This window comes from Poecile atricapillus, chromosome Z (assembly GCF_030490865.1).
Source record: "Poecile atricapillus isolate bPoeAtr1 chromosome Z, bPoeAtr1.hap1, whole genome shotgun sequence".
Classification (NCBI taxonomy): domain Eukaryota; kingdom Metazoa; phylum Chordata; class Aves; order Passeriformes; family Paridae; genus Poecile; species Poecile atricapillus.
Genome location: NC_081289.1, coordinates 43,390,374 through 43,411,540, shown reverse-complemented (window position 1 = coordinate 43,411,540; position 21,167 = coordinate 43,390,374). Strand labels below are relative to the sequence as shown.

Sequence of the window (21,167 nt, the reverse complement as noted above, 5' to 3'; positions counted from 1 at the left end):
GCACGCTATAGGGTCAAGCCTATAGCTTGCAGGAGGAGCCGGTTTGTGTGTAAGAACCACTGTCATGGCTTGTTTTGTTGCTACTCAGTCATTTCTTAGCTGCTGTGCCCTTGATTCCTCTAGGAGGACCTCAGACAAGTCCTCCTCCCCTGCCTGCCTTAGTTCCCCAGGCACTGCACCAGCATACCAGTAGCAGCCTCACTTCATACAGTACTTTGTTAAAGACAGTGTAAAAGTTCACTGTGGTATTAATTGTATGTTGTTTTAATAAGAGTGGCCTCTGTGAGTCACAGCAGGCAAGCACCTGTAGCTTGGAGGCTCTTGTTAACCACGGGAGGCTAGAATAGAGTCCTGATGGTGGGGAACATCATCAAGAAGGGGGATTGATTGTGAACTCTGACAGTAAGATGTACCATAATCTCTGTAGCCTTTAGGTCCCTTCTGCCTCACTGCCTTAAGGTCAGCAGAAGAAAAGAAGATACTCTGATCATCTCAACACCTTTTCTTCCCTGCTGCTGTATGTACAGAGTGACAAAACTAAATTTTCTTCTACAGTATATGATGGTAGCAAGAGAAGAGACATCCTGCCCTCTTTTTCACTTCCTGGCAGCAGACAGGCTGGATATGTCTAAGCCTTCTCCCCAGTTCTCACCATGCTCAGTAGCCTGAGAAAAGCCAAGGACGAAAAAATGAGAAGGAGGATAAGAGACTGAAAAGTGTGCGTCCAAAATAGATAATTGTGTCTTTGTAGCACAAAAAGGAGAGGACATGAGGGATAGGAAGAATAATACTGAGATAGGATCAGCAGTGTAACGTCGCCTGGCACTTGTCTGTTTGGAATATGATAAATCTGAGCTGGGGGTCCATCACATGATGACTAGCAGCCAGTGTGAGGTTATGACAGTCACCTGGAAACAACAGCAGTGAATCCATGAGGAAAACACTTAGCTCAGAAGATTAGAGGGTGAAATACTTTTCAGTTTCTTGGCTTTTGATCCCTGTGCATTTCACTCCTAGTTAGTTTTCTCTTTTCATTTACGGCATTGATTCCCCTGGAATTTTTCATCTTTTGTTGGGGAGTATATTTTTAACATGTCAATAAAACCCTCCAAAATCCATAAAGTTCAAGTCACAGGGTGACTCCCTCTGATGGCTTGGAGCTTGACTGAGTTGAAGTTGGTCTTTCTTTAAGTTTGAAAATGATAGAGGAAATCAAGCCAGGCCAGCTGAGCTCTGCGGAGAGGCAATTCTGGGAAGATTCTCACCCCATTAGAGTTTCTTATTCTGCCATAGTTATGGGCCTGTCATTACTGTGGTTTTCTAGCTATCATCTTACACCTGGAAAGCATTATCACAGGATTCAGTTCCTTGTAGAATCCCTTCAAATGCATTTGTTTATGTAAGTAAGTTATCTGTTGCATTTGATGTGATATAATAATTATAATTCCTTTCTCCTGAGACAGCTCCTTGTTTTGTTCATATGAATGTTTTTTTTTGCCACAGCATTTCCTTTCTGATTTATTTGTTTTATGGTTTTAAGTCCCTTTGAACAAAGGGATATTTAGTTTTGTTTCTTATTTAATTGCCATAATTACACTCTTTCCTGACTAGTATGTTTGTAGGCATTCATAACTTCTTTTGTATTAGCATTCCAACATCTGCACTTGGTATTCCAACATCAGCTAAGTACCTCTGATCCATAGTAAGTGCTGGCTATCATCTTCCATGGAGCTCTTAAGCAGTTGCCTTAGAATGTGAAATATATTGCATTATATCCCTAACAGAGGAAAAAAACTAGTTGGAAAGACCAGTAGCAATAAGGGAGTGTTGCTGTAGTCAAAAAAGGTATCCCACTGGTATAGGAGAGGTTGTCTCAAGTCAGTCTGATTTGGTGCATGGCAAGGAGGCGTGTTTCTACTTCTTCAGAAAACAGCAGTGTGTGTCCCTGTCTAGCGTATCTCTTGTAGCCAGCTGGTGACCTGGCCAAGCTCCTGTTTGACAAACCCATCCCTTTCAAGCATTGATGTGTGGGCTAGTATTGTATCCAGCCTTTCACTGAAGGGAGAAGCCCCAAGCAATGCCATGGATCAATGTCCTACCTCCCTGGTAGCTGTTTCAGAGAGCCAGCTCAAGTCATGGGAGTCTTTCTCCCTCTCCAATAAAAATAACCAGACCCACAGGATAAGGTATTTCCTTTTCCTCACAGTGAATAACATCCTGACACCTCCATGCCTCAGGCTTAATGCACACATGAAGAAGCAATTACATGACAGACGGTTTTCCCTCAGCTTTCTCCATTATTAAATTACTTCATGTTCCCATGTTCTCTCAGCACTGGCTGTGCTGTCCCTTGTCACAGGTGTCCCAGGACACTCATGACTGGCAACGTGCACAAAGATGATGGACGAGTTATTCACTCTGGGAGTTGTAGCTGCTCCGAATTCCCTGCAGGAGGATTTCTTCCATGGTTGGCAGCATGAGGAATATTAGGTTCCTGAACTAGGTACTCCTGTGTCTTAGTTACTTAATATGGGCACTTGCCTTCCAGAGGTACAGAATCCTGTGGATTGCTGCTCTGTACCACTACAAATCCAATAGTGAGGTGAATGTGTTAAATGATGGTCTGATCCGCAAAACCAAAAGGAAATTCTTCCACAGGAAATATGGTGAAATGTGTGGTTGTTCCTGCTGCAGGCTTTAGGCAAGAGACTACTTTATCAAGGAGGAAGCTGTGTCAGCCTTCTTGTTAATGCTTTACACATGCATTTTCATTCAAGTGCTTGACAATATCCACTGTACTTTATGGATGACAGTAATAGAAATTGCCCCCGTGCTGTAGGATTTGGACTGGAAGACAGCAAGCCCTTGGCATTGATGCCATTATTCTTGCCAAGGCATCAGAGTGTCACTTCTAGGGAAATGTATCCTTGCAAGTATTTCACTGGGGTATCTAATGCACAGCTGAGAGATAAGAGAGTGCCTGTGCCTGGCATTGTGAAAAACGGCAGAGCACATAATCAGATGACAGTGTATCATGCAAGGAAAACAGGACTTCTCTTTCTCGTTTTTTCCTTTCATGTGTGACCACATCTCTGACTGATTTAGGTGAATTTTTGTTCATATGCCACTGCGCTTGAGTGCAGTTGTTCTTTCTGCCCCTCTCTGCCTCCTGCTATGGGAGGTACTGGTTCTTGTGTTCCAGTGTGAAAAGTGGATTATGTGGAAACTAATAGTTTAGAGTCACCAAACCTTTTTGGAAAGGGGATAGTTTCTGTGGTTTACCTCTGTCAATAATGGAGGGAGTAGCAGCTCTCCCAGGAAGCAGACTGGAGTGTGTGGCACTTGGCTGCTGCTCTGAATCAGTGGCTGAAGGAGAAGCAGTGTGGAAGATGAACTCTCCTAGATTGATAATGTAGCCCTATTGTAAGGGAACCTTCATGGATGGAAAACAATCCTTACCTGCAATTCCCTCACTTGATTTTTTTTTTTTGATTTTTTTTTTCCTGTTTGGATTCAGGCCTTGGTCTGACACATAATACAGCCTCATGTATCTTATCTCTGGAGCGTCTAGAAGGAAAGAGGAGGGGGTGAGCAGCCAGGGAGAGGAGGGAAGGAGGGCCTATATATTTCCTTAACATCTCACAGTTAATCAGCTAAGAGCGATCAGCCAAAGCTTCAGTCCATCTGCACTTTAGGTCCCATGACTTATTTTGGTTTGCAGTAGCCTTCTTAGCCCCATCATATGTTGCTTTCCTACTCTCACAGTGGCAGCGGTGTAGTTGCAGTGAGAGCTGATATGAGGGATAATCTTTTTTACCTTGTTAATTTTCTGCAAGATCAACACCCTAAGCACACATAACACATGTTAGCACAGATGCTCTGCTCTAGATCCAGCTTAGGTCAGCTTAAGTTGCACCTCTGCAATGTGCAAAGGGCAGTCAGATGGAAACTGTTTAACAGCAAGTGGAGAGATAGGCAGTAAGATTTCTGTTCTCTCATAACACAAACTTTGCTATAATATTAATAACAATTCTAATTTTGATAGTGCCTGCAGTAAATAGGATGTCTGTTGGGTTTTTGTTCTGCTGGATTTCCTTTTTCCGCTCAAAGAACTGCATAGGTCTTGCTTCAAGAACATAAAGGTACACTCATCTTCCCCCTTCATTACTTTATCTGAATGTCAGAGCTTGGGTTTGCCTCCCTGCTGTTGTCTGAGGTCAGCTGGATTTCAGGCAGTGAGAAGTGGCCCATGATGGAGAAACCATTGCCAAGTACAGTCCTGTCGAACTGGAAGGTTCTGCTGTTATTCACAGCAACCACTCTTAGACAGCTTCATATTGAGGTCATAGTTCTTCATTTAAATGAAATAAAGAAATAAAATTTCTAAAAAAAGTACTTTAAGTCCTCTGTAACAATCAAACTCCTTACTGGAATGTCTCTTACTAAAAAACACCAAGCAACCCACTTCTTTGCTCTTCTTTTAACTTTCTTAAGGAAAGTTCTTCTTCTAAGGAAGTTAAAAAAATTCATGGTACAAAACCATTTTGGGTGAATAAGTTATGGGGCCTTATTGAACTCTGTCACAGGAGAGGAAGATAATACATCTTCTCAGATCACATGAGAATCTAGTGAAAACTGAGAATAAAATCAGTAGTTCCCAGGTGTTATGTTTGTGCTGTCTTCACCCTCACCCAGGCAGCTCCTGTCTTTCCTGTATTAGTTCTGGTATGGGATACTTAATGCCACACAAAACCCACATTGTTCCTCTGTGTGCATCATTTGTCAAACTGAGGTTTGAGATTTAGATGGACATGTTTGATAGAAAGGTCACCATTCTGTGCCTCACAAGAATAAGCACGACTGTGCATCCATTCATTTGATCAATACTGCTGCTGTTGTGAGCTGTAAATGGCTTTCTAGACCAGACCTTAATAATGGATGTCTCGTACTGAGGATAGTGCAGTATTCTGTGTTTTTATGCAGAAAAGGTACAATTTTCTGAGCTATTTGGCCTTTACTGTGTTTCTTCTGAAGTAGCACACCTGTATTGAGATGCTTGTCTACAGTCTTTAATAAAGAATGTCATTAATGTCACAAAATCTTGTTCTGTGTTTGTACAAAAGAATTTTTCAGTCTTTCAGTTCAAAATCTCATTCATCAAAGCAGATTCTTCTGTCCTCTGATGCTCATCCAAATGTTTGCCATGTAAGCTGCCTGCAGTGGAGCAAATGATTCTGATCCTCCAAATTTATTTTTTAAAAACCCCAAAAACATATGGGGAATACAGAGGGAGCATATGCCTGCAAAGTAAAACATCTTGGTAAACAGAGTGGCATCCTCAAACCAGTGTGTTGTACATGGCTGTCTGGTGCCTGTGTAAAAAGATAATGGAAGTACTTTGTTTTACCCCAAAACAATTAAGGTTCTTGATATCCCTCCCTGCCTGCATTCAGAGAACATCAGAGGAGGTTCTTGAGCAACAGCAGCATTTATCAGGGTGTCTGTATAGGGCAGTGGGAATACAGTGAAGGCATCTGAAAACCCATTTTCAAAAGGAGACCTGAAACTGAAACTGTTACCAGGTTAATTTTGGATTAATTTGCTTGGCGGCACCATCCTGAAGTCATCCATATGTAGAGGAATCCAGAGGAAAGATGCTGGTGGTGGTGAATCCATGCCAGATCAGAGGCAGATGTATTTGGCATTATAGGAGCAGTGACTGGCCAGACAGTGTGTTCTCTTGCATAGCTAATGAGTGCTGGTTTCTAATAAGGTCGAGTGTCTGAGACGTGTCACCACGCCAGGCTGATGGACTGTGCATTGTGTGGCAGCACAAGGAGCAAGGATGGCACTTTTTCTTATTATATCTTAGTGAACAAATGCATAGGTCTGAAGGTGCAAATTGGAAGATGTCTGGTGCTCAGGAAAATACTGACAGTCTTGTCAAGTATTTTCCTGCCAGATGCAGTCTCTGCAAGTCTTCTTATTCTCCTGGATCCACTATTGTTACGTCACTGAAAGCTCTTATTTCTTGCCTTAAATTTCCTTTGGCAGCAGTCATTTAGATTTTTTTTTGCTTGGAGATTTAAATGATAAAATTTCTGTCTAAATCAAGCCAAATAATGATATATTTAAAAAAAAAATCAGAATTTCTTTAGCACAGGAAATGGCAAGGTTTGAAACTTTTGTTTACATCTTAATTACAAGCTTTTTATTAATTACAAGACTGAAACTTTGCAGAGGAGGAAAGTTTTTAATTAAAATCATTAAGTGTTTTAGAATTGGAATATGTTTGTTCTCCTTTGTTAAGTCAGAATGCTTAAGGGCTTTCCTGATTTGTTTTGATTTTTAAAATTTTAAATCACCTCTGCCTGCACTGCTTCCATCATCACGGGTAAAGATATGCTCTGAAAGTATCTTCCATTTTCCTGCACAGTGCAAGGGTGGATCTGCGCCACTGGCAATGGTACTTCCTGCAGGAGTGAGTGCAGGAAGAGCTCAGGAGAGGCAGGCTCTCCAGCTTGGCCTTCCCAGCAAAACACCCGAGGGACAGAGGCCAGTCAAGCTGAGTGACACCCTTGTTACAGGATGGCAACGAAGAGATGCTTTGAGAGGATGTTTTTTGAAAGTTCTAAGTGTCCTACACTGGAATTGAACTCCGGTGCATTTGTATCAAAATGCCATTTTCATATCTAGCCTTAGTGATTATTCAAGAAACAACTAATTATTCAGCATAGTTAAAATGTTGCAGATGTGCTTCTAGTGCAAAGGACATGAGATAGGTCTTCAGTTACCATCTAATCATGTTGCTTCCCTCGGAAACTACACTAATTCTGGGTGGCTTTTCCACCCACTCTGAGGAGCTCAAGCAGCTTGTTTGGCTTGAGTATGAACTGCTTGTAGATCTGCTGGAGAACTTTTTCCTAGCAAGCTGGCTTACAATCAGCTTTTTCTATTCAGGCTATTGGCTTTTCTGATCTGAATCTGTCCTTAGAGAATGCCATATAGCTGTGTGGCTAGGGGACTTTCTCTATGGAAAGTAGGAAAAGCTTGCTTGACTCCTTGGGAGAAGGAGGCTGGGGTCAGCAGCCTGGCTGGGTACCATGTGCAGTGATCTTCCAGACCAAGAGAGGCTTTTGCCTACTCCTGTCTCTGAAACAATTTTGTAAATAGAGCTCTAAGAGAGAAAAATAAGTCTAATTGTAGCTCCTTGGTAGATTTCTGTATTTGCAAGCAATTTCCATGTGATTGACACTATTTTCGGCAGGATTGTTTGTTTTCCAAGCAAATTCATTTTGTTTGGAAGTTGGAAGAGGGGCTTCCTGCAGAGTTTAGCTGGATTCATCTGGGTGTTACAGTTCTATTGAGTCATCTGACAAACCTTTCTTAATGCCTGAAGTTCTTTATTTTGTCAAATTTTGACCTCATTGGTTAAAGCCAATGCTAATTTGCAGTGAAACAGGGTTTTACAGACAGGGGAAGAATCATAACCTGGAGCAGTGCATCAGAAAGGCTTAACTTGCAGAATGCTTAAATACTGAGCACTTACTGTCTTTGCTTTCCATTCAAGGTAGAGTTCTTTTTTTTTTCCTTCTATCAGCATTTTGTTCCTTCAAAGTAGACAAAAATAAATGTTGCTCAAACCCCTTTCACAGCTGCTATCTTATTCTTGTTCTTCATAACCTGAAAGTTTGTGTAAACAGGTAAAAATACATATCCAGGCTTTTAGATGACACCACTTGTTTTGTGCAGGTAGTTGTGAAATTATTGTTGTTGTATAGAGAAGCCACAGACAAGGTCTTTTAGATAATACCCAGCTTGGAAATGAGTAATCTACAGTTTTAGACTGAGTCAACTGGGACGACTTGAACTTCATTGCAGAGGTAGTCTTCTTTTCTTCTTGATTTTTGCATGACAGGATTATGACAGATTATCACTGAAGTGACAAAGCAGTAGATTAGCACTAAGATGAAAATGTCTATCCAGGCAGAGAGGACAGGACTGATGCTTCAGTAAGCACTGTCTCTGTCCTTTGACAGACGAGGTGCAGAAAGGAAGTTGCAGTGCAAATGCACATTTTGCAGAAACTGGCAAAAATAAATGCTTTTCAACTGGTTTATCTGTATTTTTGTGCCCTTTAAGGTTTGTTGATAGGTTTTAAATGGAACAGGAATAGAATAATTTGAGGCAAAGGACTGCAGGTAACTTGAGGCAAAGGATTGCAGGTAACTTGAAACTGAAGGTCAGCTGGGTTTAAGTTATCCACTATCTGTTGATAAGCTTAAGTAACTCCAATGGCTTGCCACCGTAGTTTTCTTTTCCAGGAACTGACCTGGTTTCTCCTTATCTCTCTACCTGTCTTTGTTCTATAAATATTTCTGATGAGAACTTAGTAACTTTTTTCATGCAGAAGTAGCAATTTACTTGCCTAGAACACGTTGACATCTCTCTCTGCTCCCCCTGCCCTTTCCAGGAGTTGCTCTCCAGCCTTTTGGTCACGGCAGCCGCTTTCAGGCAAAGGGGACAGATTCTTGTCAGTAGTTTGGCCGTTGCAATCCTGGATTCATATGGTCTGAGCAGGTGTGCTCTGCCACACTTCATGACTTTTTGGTCTTTACTTAATCATTCTGTTTCAACTCTCTTCTCAGTACTCCTGACTGACTCTAACTCATCATTGTTTAAAAAAAAAAAAAAAAAGTGGCCCTAAGGTAAACATTTGGAAATTTAGCACAGTTGTAAAACCAGTATCAGGAGTATTCAGAGTATTTCTGATTAAGGAAACTTTACCCAGGATAAAGCCTTTTTTGGCAAATTGTCAGAAGCCTGTGAGACTCATATTGCTTGCTGGCATGTCTGCTTTGTCCTTCCAGATACCCTTGGTTTTTTCCCCAGTTGGTATCTCTTTACTGCATTTATTATTTCCAAAGAAGTTTCCCTAGTATTTTCCTTATGATTGTATGATGATCTTCTTACAGGATGGAGATTTCTCCATTGTAGATGTCACATCTTTAATTTCTTCACTAAGTTGTGCACAGCCTTCTGTGAATTTACCAAACGATTCTGGTTTTCCCAGAATAAAGATTTTTGCAGGTTACCACTCTGCCATACAGGGGTTGTGGCTGCTGATGTGCTTCTCAGAGCTGGAATTTTGTGCTTACAAAACATCAAGATTCAATTTCAGTTTAGCCAGGGAACAGGCGTCGGAGCTACAGCTACTGCCCTGCCCATTGCAATTCTTCTTTACTCACTCCAATGCAGCTTTTGCTACCAGAATGTCTATTTCCAAATGGAGACAGGCTAAAAAGATAGGTTATAATGGGGGGATTATAGCCTTTTTGCAACAGGAATTCTGAACTAAGCACATGAAGCATTCATCCCTTGGCCATTCAGTTAAGGTGCCCTAAGTGGCATCTGTTTCCTACAGCTGTTTTTGGTGTCTTTTCTCCCATAAAGCAATCATCAAATTGCTGGAAACCCTAATCATCCATTTATCTGTTGGGGAGAAACATTTGCAGAATACACAAAACAGTGAATTAATGCAGATACTGGGTTCTACAAATCATCAACTTTAAATTTTGTTTGTTCTGATATTTCATCTCATTAAAAAAAACGAGGGTGATATTTTCCTTTTTTTTAACTTCTAACAGATTGAAGACTGTTTCCAGGGGACCTGTAAATATGCAAATTCTTTTAGCCCAAAGTTCGTTTACTAGCAGATACTATTCTTCATTTTACTGTTGAATGAGTAAGCAAGTTACCTACAGTCTCCCAGGATTTTTTTTTTTCTATTCCCATTAGCAGGAACCTTGAATGGTAGGGGCTTTCCTCTTCTGCTACTGTAATGACTGAAGATAAATTTAATTAAATGTGGTCCACAATCCAATTTATACTTCGCTGTAGCAGGAGGAATCTGCCCTGTGACACTGAAGGATTTGTTTTTTCCCAGCTGCTGTTAGTGGAATTTGAGGCTCCGAGGAATTGAGTTCAAAACCATCCTTTGAGGTATACATTTTATTTTCTCACTTAGGCATTATACCTTGTACCAAATGAGAGCAGTACATAGACAAATGTATTTGAAGCATGGCAGAATTTATCTCATCTTGTTAGGTGACATATAAAAATACCTGTGTGTTACTGCTGCTTGTATAATAGTTATAATCAACCAACATGGTGATTATCTATTTTACATTTATTAGTACTCCCACAGAATAAGTAATTCCATCATTATAGGGGTTATTCTTTTGTTTAATTAGTAAAAATACAAGTTTTCTGTTCAAAGTTTGGCACACAGAACTTTTATTTTCCGTTCCCAAAACATGATGTCCTGTTTCTTAAATCCTCTAATGAGTCAAATTCAGTTTTATTTGCTATATGAAAATAAGACAAGACACTGAAATTTACTTTTGGATAACATCAGAAGATACTATCAGAAGACCAAGTAATCCCTTTCTGGGGCTTTGGTTTTGCAGACTTAGGCCAAGTCTCTACTAAAAAATTACACAGATGAAGGTCCATCTGGTCTGACAGACATAGTCCTCAGCCAGACTTGGACTTATACAGTTAAATCTGTCCAAGAAGTATGAAGCATGGTGATAGAATTTCATTCAAAGATTGGCTGAATGATAGATGCCATCCTTCACTCAGCACTAAGTGGATGAGTGAGGAGCTCTGATCCCCCACTGCTGCCTCACCAATGCAGGGCCATCCCTGATCTGTGCTGCTGGTGAGCAGGGTGCTCATGGGCAGGGGCAAGTGCTCTGCCCAGGAGTGTCCCAGCATCCAAAGCACACTCTGCAGCTCTGGCATGTTGCCCAAGACAGTTTCTTTGTCCCACCTGGTTATTGTTACTGGGGTACACAGGGCCTTAAGTACCTATAAGGATGTACTCAGGTGAGTAATTAGCCCGGGATATGTACATAAAGTTTTAAAACTGGTGTTGGAGGCATCTCAGTGGCATAGCTGTTTGTCTCACTGAAGAAGAGGAGCATCATGGATCTGTTGCACAAAAAAGGTTCATATTTATTTTAGAAGAAAAACACAATGGTGCTCAATGTATTAAGTTGTGGGCTTGGAGTTAAACGAGTCAAAGCTAAATGAGCAATAGCTGAAAGTATTTTACTGTATGTTAGACAGGTTGGACTGAAAAGTGATGTGGGTAAAATGCTGGCACACAGCACAGATTACTGTTTCCCTTTTGTGTTTAACTGCACTGTTACTTCACCTTGGGACTTAAAGAGCTGTCACTGAAAGTCATGGCTGGGTCAAATGCTTGCTTTTATTTATGACGTGCAGCAGGGTGTGTATCATCCTAAAAATGTTTTATTGACCTCCTGAAGATGTGCCATGCATGGAGAGTCATATTCATAGGATGTAGTTTTCTCTAGTTATTAATTTCCGAGTCTTATCACAGTCATAGTTACCAATGTGCAGGAGATGCCTATCTGATTGATGTGCAGATTTCACATCAACAAAGATAAGCTTTCTTGCTTATCCTGCTGCTCAGGAGTTTCTGGCCTGCACTTCTACTAGCATAACTCTTATCTTAAGAGCTATGTCACCTGCCAAAGGTTCAGAATAATTAAATTCTTTTTTCAAGAAAAGGCACATCTCTCAACATCTCCTTTCTAGAAGAAGCCTTCAGGTGTTTTCACTTGTCATCTCTCCACCCGAGATCTTAAGAAGGGAGGAAGGGTTTTATTGTGACAAGTAAGTAGAGCTTAACAAAATGGAATGGTACTGGTCTGGATGCAATCTGTACTCACATCTGTATGGTCAGGAGCTTTATGCTTCTCTGGAGGTAAAGGACATGTGCCTGTACTAAGACTGGAGTCATTTAGGGTAGTATGGGTGGACCAGTGATGATGCAGTGTCTGTTGCTGTCTGGATACTGCTGCACTATTCAGAGGCAGCTCCATCCTCAGCCTTGCAGCAGCTGAGGCAGAAATTCAACCTGATTTCACCCAGTGAAATGAAACCTTTAGAAGTCAGGAAGCTAATTAAGAGTATTAGGTTTTCATTACTGTTCAGAAAACTGGGTTTTCTTTCCTACTGTATTGTAGCCTTTCAACCAAGGCAGACACTCTGGTTCAGGAGCCAGCATGGTGACCACACCCAGGCCACTCGGACCATTACCCACAGACACCAATGTGATGGATGGCGAAATGGTGTTTATTGTTGGAGAATTTGACATTTTATAACCTAGGGTCACTGTGTTACTCCCATCTGCTTTCATCACAGCTAGGTGTTATTGGCTAATTGCAGGAGTCATTACCATACTAACGGAGAGGGGGGTTTACTATCTTTCCGTGACATTCCGATATCTTCCTAGCACCAAAACCTTACTTCTACACTGTATCTCCTGGTTTGTGTGGGTTTTTTGGCTCATAGAGTGCTAATGCCAACCAGACATTGTGCAAAGAATGTTTCTGAGGAGACCTGCAAGTCATTTTCTGTTCTGTTGGCAGATACATCATTGGTGAGAGGATAAGAAAGATTCGGGCATACTGATTTCTTTTTAATTTTCTCATGTGCCTAGAATTTAAGACTGTAAGGAAATGCTCATGGTATCTTTAACAAGCATTAAAAAAAAAGATGATTGAATCCCTTAAGAAGCTTCAGAGTAAGTCTTCCCATAGATCTTGACAGTTTAGATTTTTAGACACCTGCTTTATGATCACGTGTCTGCTCGGGAGACAGTTGCACAGACTCTTTTTTTCCCCTCTCTCTTTCTCCCTCCATCTTTTTCACTCTCTCTGTCTTTCTTTGCAGAGTTGATTTGCTCATATAGAGGTGGGGCAGTTGGATTTTGGGAGAGTATCTGCTCCCACAGCAGGAGATATGGGCTGGTCACTCTGGTGAAAGACCTTAAATCAGTCTGTTGATGCAGAGGAGGCATTTTGCCCTTTGCTCTCTACTCTTCTGGTTGGCAGTGTTTTGAGATGAGCTGAGCTTTTACTGTTGAGCAAAATAAAGTTCCTTCTCAGAGGGACAAAATATTTTGTCCCCAGTTCCAGCTCCTGTGACTACAAGGACAGAGTATGCCAGGCTCAAGTTTTGGTAGGACATAGTGCCAGCACTTAGTTATGCGTGCAAAGGAGCAGTTACCACAAAAGCAGTGGCACTCAAAATGTGGTGCAGGCAGACTGCCTGTTTAAATTCATGGTCGCTTGACAGCAGCACTGTAGCAAAAGTGTCCTGCCAAGTCACGAGCTGGCATATTGCCCTCTATTTAGACTCGGACTGTAGGCAGCCAACTGACCAGCAGCTGTGGCTGTGAATAGCAGGAGGGTGTTAGTCCAAGAACAACAAGAAGGAAAGTTTCTTCTTCTTCATCTAGAGATTTTCTTAGCTCTTCCAGACATGTCTTCTCATTTCAAAAGGATCCGGAAGGTGGAAGGTGCCCTAATGCAGCTGCCCTTTTTGAATCCTGTCCACTGGAATCCCCGTTACAGGATTCTGCATAGGCCCATGTTATTTATTGCCCAGTCTGTGACAGGAGTAGACATGAGTGTGTTTGCTTGAATGTATAGAACGAAATTTGCAGCTTTAAGGAGAGGATTCATTGTTTCTCTGCTCCCTTTGTTTGACCAGGACAACTGAAGTGACCCATGAACAATTGTCTGCATCCTGCAAATGGCTTCTATAGCAGCTTTCCTGCTAATGGCTGCACAAGGATTGTTTTTTATCTTTAAGGATGCCAAAGTGCTTGAATGAATGTGGTTCACAGTTTTTAAAGAGGTTGACAGATGTCAACAGGGGCTTCAGATTGCTGACTCTTTGTACACCCTTCAGATAGCAGGTGTGATTCTCACTCCCCATCTATTTCTATGTTACAGCCTGAAAGACCTGATCTGTCACAGGCAACCTCAGCCACATCCCCCAAAATCCCCCAACAAAAAATCTGAAATTAATTCTCTGGAAAATAGCACATAGTCAAACATTAAGTTTAATGCTGGGGTGTGCATGGCAGAGGTCGCACTTTAAGTGGTGACATGTATAAAGCTGTATGCTCAATATAGTAAGTGAAATTGGTGAGGGTCAGGGTAGAACAAAGTCCACAAAAGCCCTGCCTATGGAAGCTCAAGGACATCGCTGTCTCTGCAGCCACACTTCTTACATGCTGAACACAGGGAAGTGATTTCCCCTAGTCTGTCATAGAAGGTTAATGTTGTGGTACAGGCTCGTGATCTATTTAAAGGCATTTCTGCAGCAGCCTTGGAGATTTTTACCCCAGCATCTCTCATTAGCTGTCAGTCTGGTGGAATTTCCTGGCTTTTGAAGTGGATTTTCCTGCTTGTGGTCAAAGAAAATGGCAACAAGGACCTGAGAGTGAGTGTGAGCCAGACTCCCTGCTGACCACAGAGCTTCCCTTGCCATTTGTCATAGAAATACTTAAATAGCTTTCTAGCCAAGTCTCTGAGAAATAAAACTTTCCAGCACTAGCATCTTTAGGCTGTGTATCTCAGAGGCAATATTGGCAACTGGTTGAGCACCACCATGGATCTGATACCTTTCAGTGTCTTTATTTTCTTGTCTGTTGAGAGGACCAATAATGTCCCTAGGAAGCATGGGAGCACTGATGGGACATGGCATTAAGGAGTACTAGATGTGCACAGGGACACCTCCAGGCCCTTCTCAGTGATTCCTGCTGCGGTTTCTCTGCTGGCAGCATCCTCAGTGGGCTGGAGATAAGTGCTTTCCTCAAACAAAACCTCAGCTGCAGATGTTGGCCAGCTGCATGCAGCTGGACCAAAGCTCTGCTCGATCTTGACAAAGAAGCCCAAATCAAGTTCTTAAAAAGGCAGTGGCTGGAATGAAACGGAAATGATTAGTCCCCTCATGCAGCACCCCAGCTTCAACCAGCAGGGGTAGACATGAGCAATTCTTCCTGCTAAATAGCTAGGGCACAATGAGAGGCATATAAGACTCAAGTGTCTTCAAGGAGGAGCTACAAGATGATTAATGCTGCAATAGCTGCTTAATTACAAACGCATGTTGGTCGCCAGATTGTATCTAGGCTGAATTTAAGGTCTGAATCTGTTCCTGTGAAATATGATCTGGATATCATTGGCATGACAGTGAGGGATACTTGTGTTGATAGCTCACCGGGGTAAAAAAAATGACTAAGTGTAGTGGTTTATAAATGCAAAGTCTAAGATACCACGTATTGGTTTTAGTGCATTTGACAAGACATTTTTGAGTGTTTTGAAAGTAATCTTTTTTTTTTTTTTTTTTGTGAAGGAGACATTTGGAGAAAAATGGGAGGTGATGTGGATTTGTCTGGTTACTCAAGAGATAAAACCTGCAAGCATAACTCTTGTGAGAGCCTCTGTACTCCTAAGAGTTCTGTTGAGTTACTTGTTTTTGTGATCTTTTGAAGGAGGAGGCCCTGAGGCTGTTGGTACAATTATTCAGTAATACCACTGCATTAATATGTCTGCATAGTTTGTATATTGTAATCATGACTTAAATATAGCTCCTTGCCAGGCAGGGTGAGGCAGCAGGTGGGAGGGTTGCGGTGCAGCTGAGGGGGGTACTGGGGAGACACGTCCTGCTCTGTGGCATTTTCCACAGCTTTCAGCAAACACCAGAACCTATGTCAGGGCTGCTGTGCAAGCACAAAAGTTAGGTCCACTTAAATGGGAGCTGAGAGTGGCAGGCTGCAACAGCTCTTGGAGTGGCTCAGGCAGGAAGCATCTTGAAGCAGGTGTCTTGATAACACCATGAAGCATTCTTTAGAGTTGCTTTGCTCGAGAGCTGGTAAGAGTTTGTGGTGGTCTGAAAGGTCTCCAAGGTCTGAAAAGCTAGGGCATAGCCTAGTGCAGCATGGCTGGAGTACTGCAGGGCAGGCACGGGGGTGGGCATTGTAGTGGGAAGTTCTGTAGCAGGGCAGCAATGTTGGTCTGTCCATGGGTTAATTTGGTTGATACCATGTGTTTGCAAGTTGTGCGCTACTGAAGTCAGGAGGGTGTTTCCTGTGACTTTCTTGGGATGTTTGATGGAGCCTGGTGCTTCGGTGTGTGAAAGTAAAGGTGAAGAACTTGGTTCCATGCTGGTGTGCAGCCAGCATTATGATTGTGCCACTTTATAGTGCATCTCCACAGGGTCCTTCAGGGGGGAGTGGCCTGTCACTGGTTACATAGGCGTTCTTCAGAATAGTACAGTGTATTACTGCAGTGCTATAAAAGTCACTATTTGTAATACTGTACTGTGTGCAAAGATGTAACTTTGATGAGTTACTTCTGATTATGATTTGGGTGATGTCAGTAGCTTGGCTTCATCTGCTGACTTAACTTTCAAAGCAACTATAATCTTGTCTCTTTTTACTTTTCATGGTGCACAGATTTAACCACTTGTCAAGGAAATAAAAATTTGTTGAAAGGTTAGAGTCATATTTTCGAAACTGTCATAAACAAAATCTAATTTTATACTTAATGCAGTAATTCTAGTGGAGGGTGTCTGTGAGAGCATAACTAAAATAATTTTTAACATTAAAATCTTTAGAAAGAAAACTTTATTCAGTTTATTGATTTAATTGCAGTTAAATTAACTGCTTCCTCACTTTGATCGTGTGTGTAAATCTTGGACAAAGCATAGGGTGGATTTAACTTTTTTTTTTCCAGTTGATGTGATCTCAGTCTGTTCAAGCTGCAGTATAAATGGATGGGATTCCTTTTGAGCCAGCCCCTGGCCAGAAAACCAATGAGCATGACTCAAAGCTGCCAAGAGAAAGAAGGAGAAGGTGTTAACTCATCCAGCGTTTAAAAGGGTCTTTGCCTGGCACAAAATAGCCTGGCAATTTGACATCAGCCACTCAGCACAAGAGAATAGGATAATGTCGTTGTCCGTTACAACTGGTACCAATTTGACTCCGAATTTAAATGTGCCAGCAAAACAAGAGTAAAGACAGACACCCTTCTCTTACTTGCTGCACCTGTCTCTGTGTACCTATGGAGTTTGGACAATACCGAATGTTTCTTTGAATACAGTGAAGCAATTTCCCATACCACTCTTTCTAGCCCTAGGGAAATCACACATGTGAACTGGTTAAAAAAATAGCATTGCCTTGGTGCATTTTTCTGTAGCAATAGGTAATGGGTAGTCTATTATAATTAATAGTACCTGGACAGTTGTGATTTTGTCATACACAACCACTCAGGCTGCCTGTCTGTTTTGCCAGTACTTGTTGTGGGGGTTTATTGTTGTTTGGTTTTTTTTTTAAAAGCCACTGCTTTTCAACATTTTCTGATCTGATTTCTTATTCATTGCCATCTCCTCAGCCTGCCAGTATGGCATTACACATGTTATTAGTAAAAGAGGAATTAAAAAATGGAGGAGTAGAATGACATGAAAGATTGGAAGGGGAACTGCTATTGAAGACACTTCTGGACTGACTGGTCAGCTAGTATGAGTGGGATGTACAACTCCCCTTTTTCTCCTCCAGCAGGAGGCCACAGGCTAAGCCTTTTGGAGTCAACGTGTTCTTTCTCTTTGCTGAGATTCAAATAACCAGAAATTACAAATCTTCCTTCATAAAGCCACAGCCCCTTGGGCCCCTAATTTTACCAACCTTACTCAGAGTTTGTACATCTCCATCCGCTTTCACAGATTATGCTTCAATTTTGTTTCCTAAAATACAACTTTGAAGGAAGCCACTGTTGTCCACTGGAAACCCAGACAGCATCAGAAAGCTACGGCAGTTTCTCATATTTTATCTGTTGTCCCCTATTCATTGTTTCTTGTATTTCTATTCATATATTCCTGTTTCTAAAATCTTTCTCATTCCTGTTGCTATGGTAAAAGCCTGCCTAGAAAAGAAGAATTATAGCAGCAAGATACACTGACCTACAAAATAATCAGAACATAGTTGCTCTGTACAAATAACTGCTTTCCAAGTAACTGCTAAAAAATCTTGAGTAGGAAAGGGAGATGGCCAAAGTATAGGGAGCATGTACATGGATCTGGATTTGGTGGAAACTCCAGCTTATGGACAAAATTGCTGCTTCTGACCAGTGAATCTGTACAACTGTTTTCCCATACACAGGAATTTTCCATGAATGCAATATTAACAGTAGTAGACACCCAAAAAAAGTGGTCTTGAGTGTCTGTTTCTGTTGTTAACCTTCCGGCTCCGATGTGATTTTCTCCTCTGTGTATATGAATGTCATTGATACAGTGTTGTATTACAGTGGCTCATCCTTGCTGGAGGCACGGTTTCTTTTCCAACAAACTGATTTGAAATGAAGTGAAAACCAAACCGTGAATTTCTTGGTTCACCTCCCAGACTATAAAAATGGATGGTCTCATTAATGATTAACACAGCAGCTGGTAGCTCAAAGGAGATCTGGAAGAAAATACTGCAGTGTCTCCCTCCTCCAGCAAACATGTTGATTTAACAGTTTTCTGTGTTTGTACTACCTTACTTCCACAGCAAAGTGGATCTCTGCCTTCATGCCTGCTCTAAGATCAGTAAGGATGCATTAGATCCTAGTTGCATCAGATCATTTTTTGTGATGTTATTACTACTTAGTGGTTTGCAGTTCCATGTAATGTCAGCATGACTTTTAGAATGCTCTTCTATTTCAAACTATGCTGTGGGCTTTGAGGATTTCCAGGATCTTTTTGCCCACAGCATGGTTACATCATTAATAATCAAGTAAAATTTCACAACAATTTTGCATTTACATGGACATCACTTCTGGGTGTTTTGCTATTGATAAATCATTGCTACAGCATTAAACTCTGTAAAAAACATACACTTTTATATATAATATACACATATATTATTGTCAGAAAGCGTTTACTCCTCATTTTGGTCCACAGTGTTCTCAGAATGTGTTTAACTGGTTAGCATTCAGGAGATAAAAATGCTAAAAAACTACCAAAAAAATTAAAAAAAAAAATTTAAAAAAAACCCCAAAAATCTCTAAAATAAAAACCCTATTACGTAGTAATTTTGCATATGGCAAAAATTGGTAGGAAATCTGGAGGCTTTTCCCTATTGCTTTAAAAGAGAACTGTGAGCATACATTCTCTATTAAACTGAGATTCTTCTAAACTGATTGGTTTTTTAACACTAAAAAATAGACTATAGTCTCTGGAACCTTGTGCAAATTTTGAATAGTTGTCTCTAAATATAGGTACATGTTTTCCTCTATTTTTGCTGTAAACATTGTTGAATGCATGTATAGTACACCAGTTCCCTCCCTTGCAGAGACAGGGCAGATATGGAAGCTCACCTGTGCATAGTTACAATGGATAATGCCTCCAGGGTTTATCACAAGGCTGTTTCTGTGGTGTACCCGATGACAGAACACCTGACAGTCAGCAGGCTGATCCTGGCCCAAAGGGTGCTTTTTTATCCAGCTATTCTTCAGGGCAGCACCACCTTCTGCAAGATCAAAAAGAGCTTCTCTCACAACTGAATGTTGTACTAGTGCCAGAGGCCAGGAGGAGGATGGGAGAGGAAAGTGGAGGCTCACCTGAGCCCCTGCCACAGCTGTTTGTGAGACAGACAGCAGGTGGGAGGATGCTGGGCATTAAGTGTGTGGTGGCAGAAGTGGGAGAAGTGAGAGCTGCCACTGCTGTGACTGCCACAGGACGTGAAATCCAGCTCCAGCTGCTGTAGCTGTGAGGCTGAAGTACACCGGAGTGTTTGTAATTTTGGTTGGTAACAATTAATTTGCTTTTGCTGACCTGAGTGGATATGTGTTTCTCTCATTAGAGATCCGAGCTCAACTCGTTGAGCAACAGAAATGCCTGGAGCAGCAGACTGAAATGAGAGTGCAGCTTCTTCAGGATCTGCAGGATTTCTTCCGCAAGAAGTCGGAAATAGAGATGGAGTATTCCCGAAACCTGGAAAAACTGGCAGAGAGGTTCATGGCAAAAACAAGAAGTACAAAGGATCATCAGCAGTACAAGTAAGAGAAACCTGCTTGCCCATCGCCCCTATGTTGTACCTGTTGCTGGTTCAGAGGCCTATTTAAAATTTCCACCCCTGCTTAGCAGCATAACAGTTCTCATTGTAGTTGAAGATAGATGAGTGCCTAAATACTGGTGTTGATGTGGCTCTATGCAGTTACTCATATCAGCTTCCGACAAGTAGTTTCAGTTTCTTAAAAGCTAAGTTGTGCAAATATTATCCCTAACCTACCATATGGATTTTAAAACATCCAAAATACAGCTAGTATCTAGAAGAGATGCAGAGCCCCAAAAGCTTGAAAATCTGTGCACTCATTTCTAGTGGAGTTGATCGGATTTTGAAGTATATGCATGAAGGTCAGTCAACAACAACAAAAAGGACAATTTTGGCCAAAAAAGACATCAAGAAATAATACTGTTTTGACTTGTTGTTGCATGTGAACTTTGCTGTGTCTTCAGCCCTCTGATTCCTGGGGATAAAGATGATGTGAACGTTATGTGTTGTTTGCAATTTAATGTATCCCTTTAATGGCATGGCATCTTTTGTGCAAAACAAGTGGTCAGGTAGTATCTGGCATGACATGTACGTATGTTTTCTGAAATCCTTCATGTACATCACTTGCTGACATAGTCTTATGTGGTTATTTTCCTAACTTGAGCTGATTAATGAATACATGTGTCTGGCCCTGTTATGCTTAGGGATTTAGAACAGTATTTTGTGTTTGTAAAACTAAAAGATAATTTTCCCAGTGCTGTGCTAGAGATACACAGATAGAACTTTTGTTTCAGGACAAAAGTCTGCTCCAAATTCATCTGCAAAGGAAAGGTTAATCAAATACTGCTTGCACAGTTCAAAGAGCATTAATATATATTTCTTAAAATTCATTTTAGTGACTCAGTCTCTGAAATAACCAACTTGTGCATATATCACCATTTCAGAGAGCCCTGGCTTTTATTCCGCTTGTGGCAAAATATTTTTTCCTTATGTGTACAAGCATCTTCCCTTGTTCTTGAACACGTTAAATCCAGACTGGCAGCTGTGCATGAGGGTTATGACTTGAGTTCTGCCTTTGGCTTTCTTCTTGCAGTTCTTTGCTTTGAGAAGAGGTTACAGCAAAAGTGGCTTTAGTTGTTGGTCCCCTGAGCTGTTCCCACCATTGCTCCCAATAAAATCAGGAAGGTCTGTGGAATTGACTTTGGAGCAGTGAGGACCAAGTAATACCAGCATGGCCCTTCAGGAGTGCTCA

General features: G+C 41.3%; 1 protein-coding gene across 2 annotated transcripts in view; it reads left to right on the top strand.

Moving 5' to 3' along the window:
* Positions 1-21,167, top strand: part of LOC131573339 (SLIT-ROBO Rho GTPase-activating protein 1) — a 139,711-nt gene that overhangs the window by 48,088 nt on the left and 70,456 nt on the right. For both annotated transcript variants that reach the window (XM_058827210.1, XM_058827209.1), the window contains exon 2: positions 19,724-19,919. In XM_058827210.1, the coding sequence (XP_058683193.1) occupies positions 19,724-19,919 (196 nt within the window). The remainder of the gene's footprint in view (positions 1-19,723; positions 19,920-21,167) is intronic.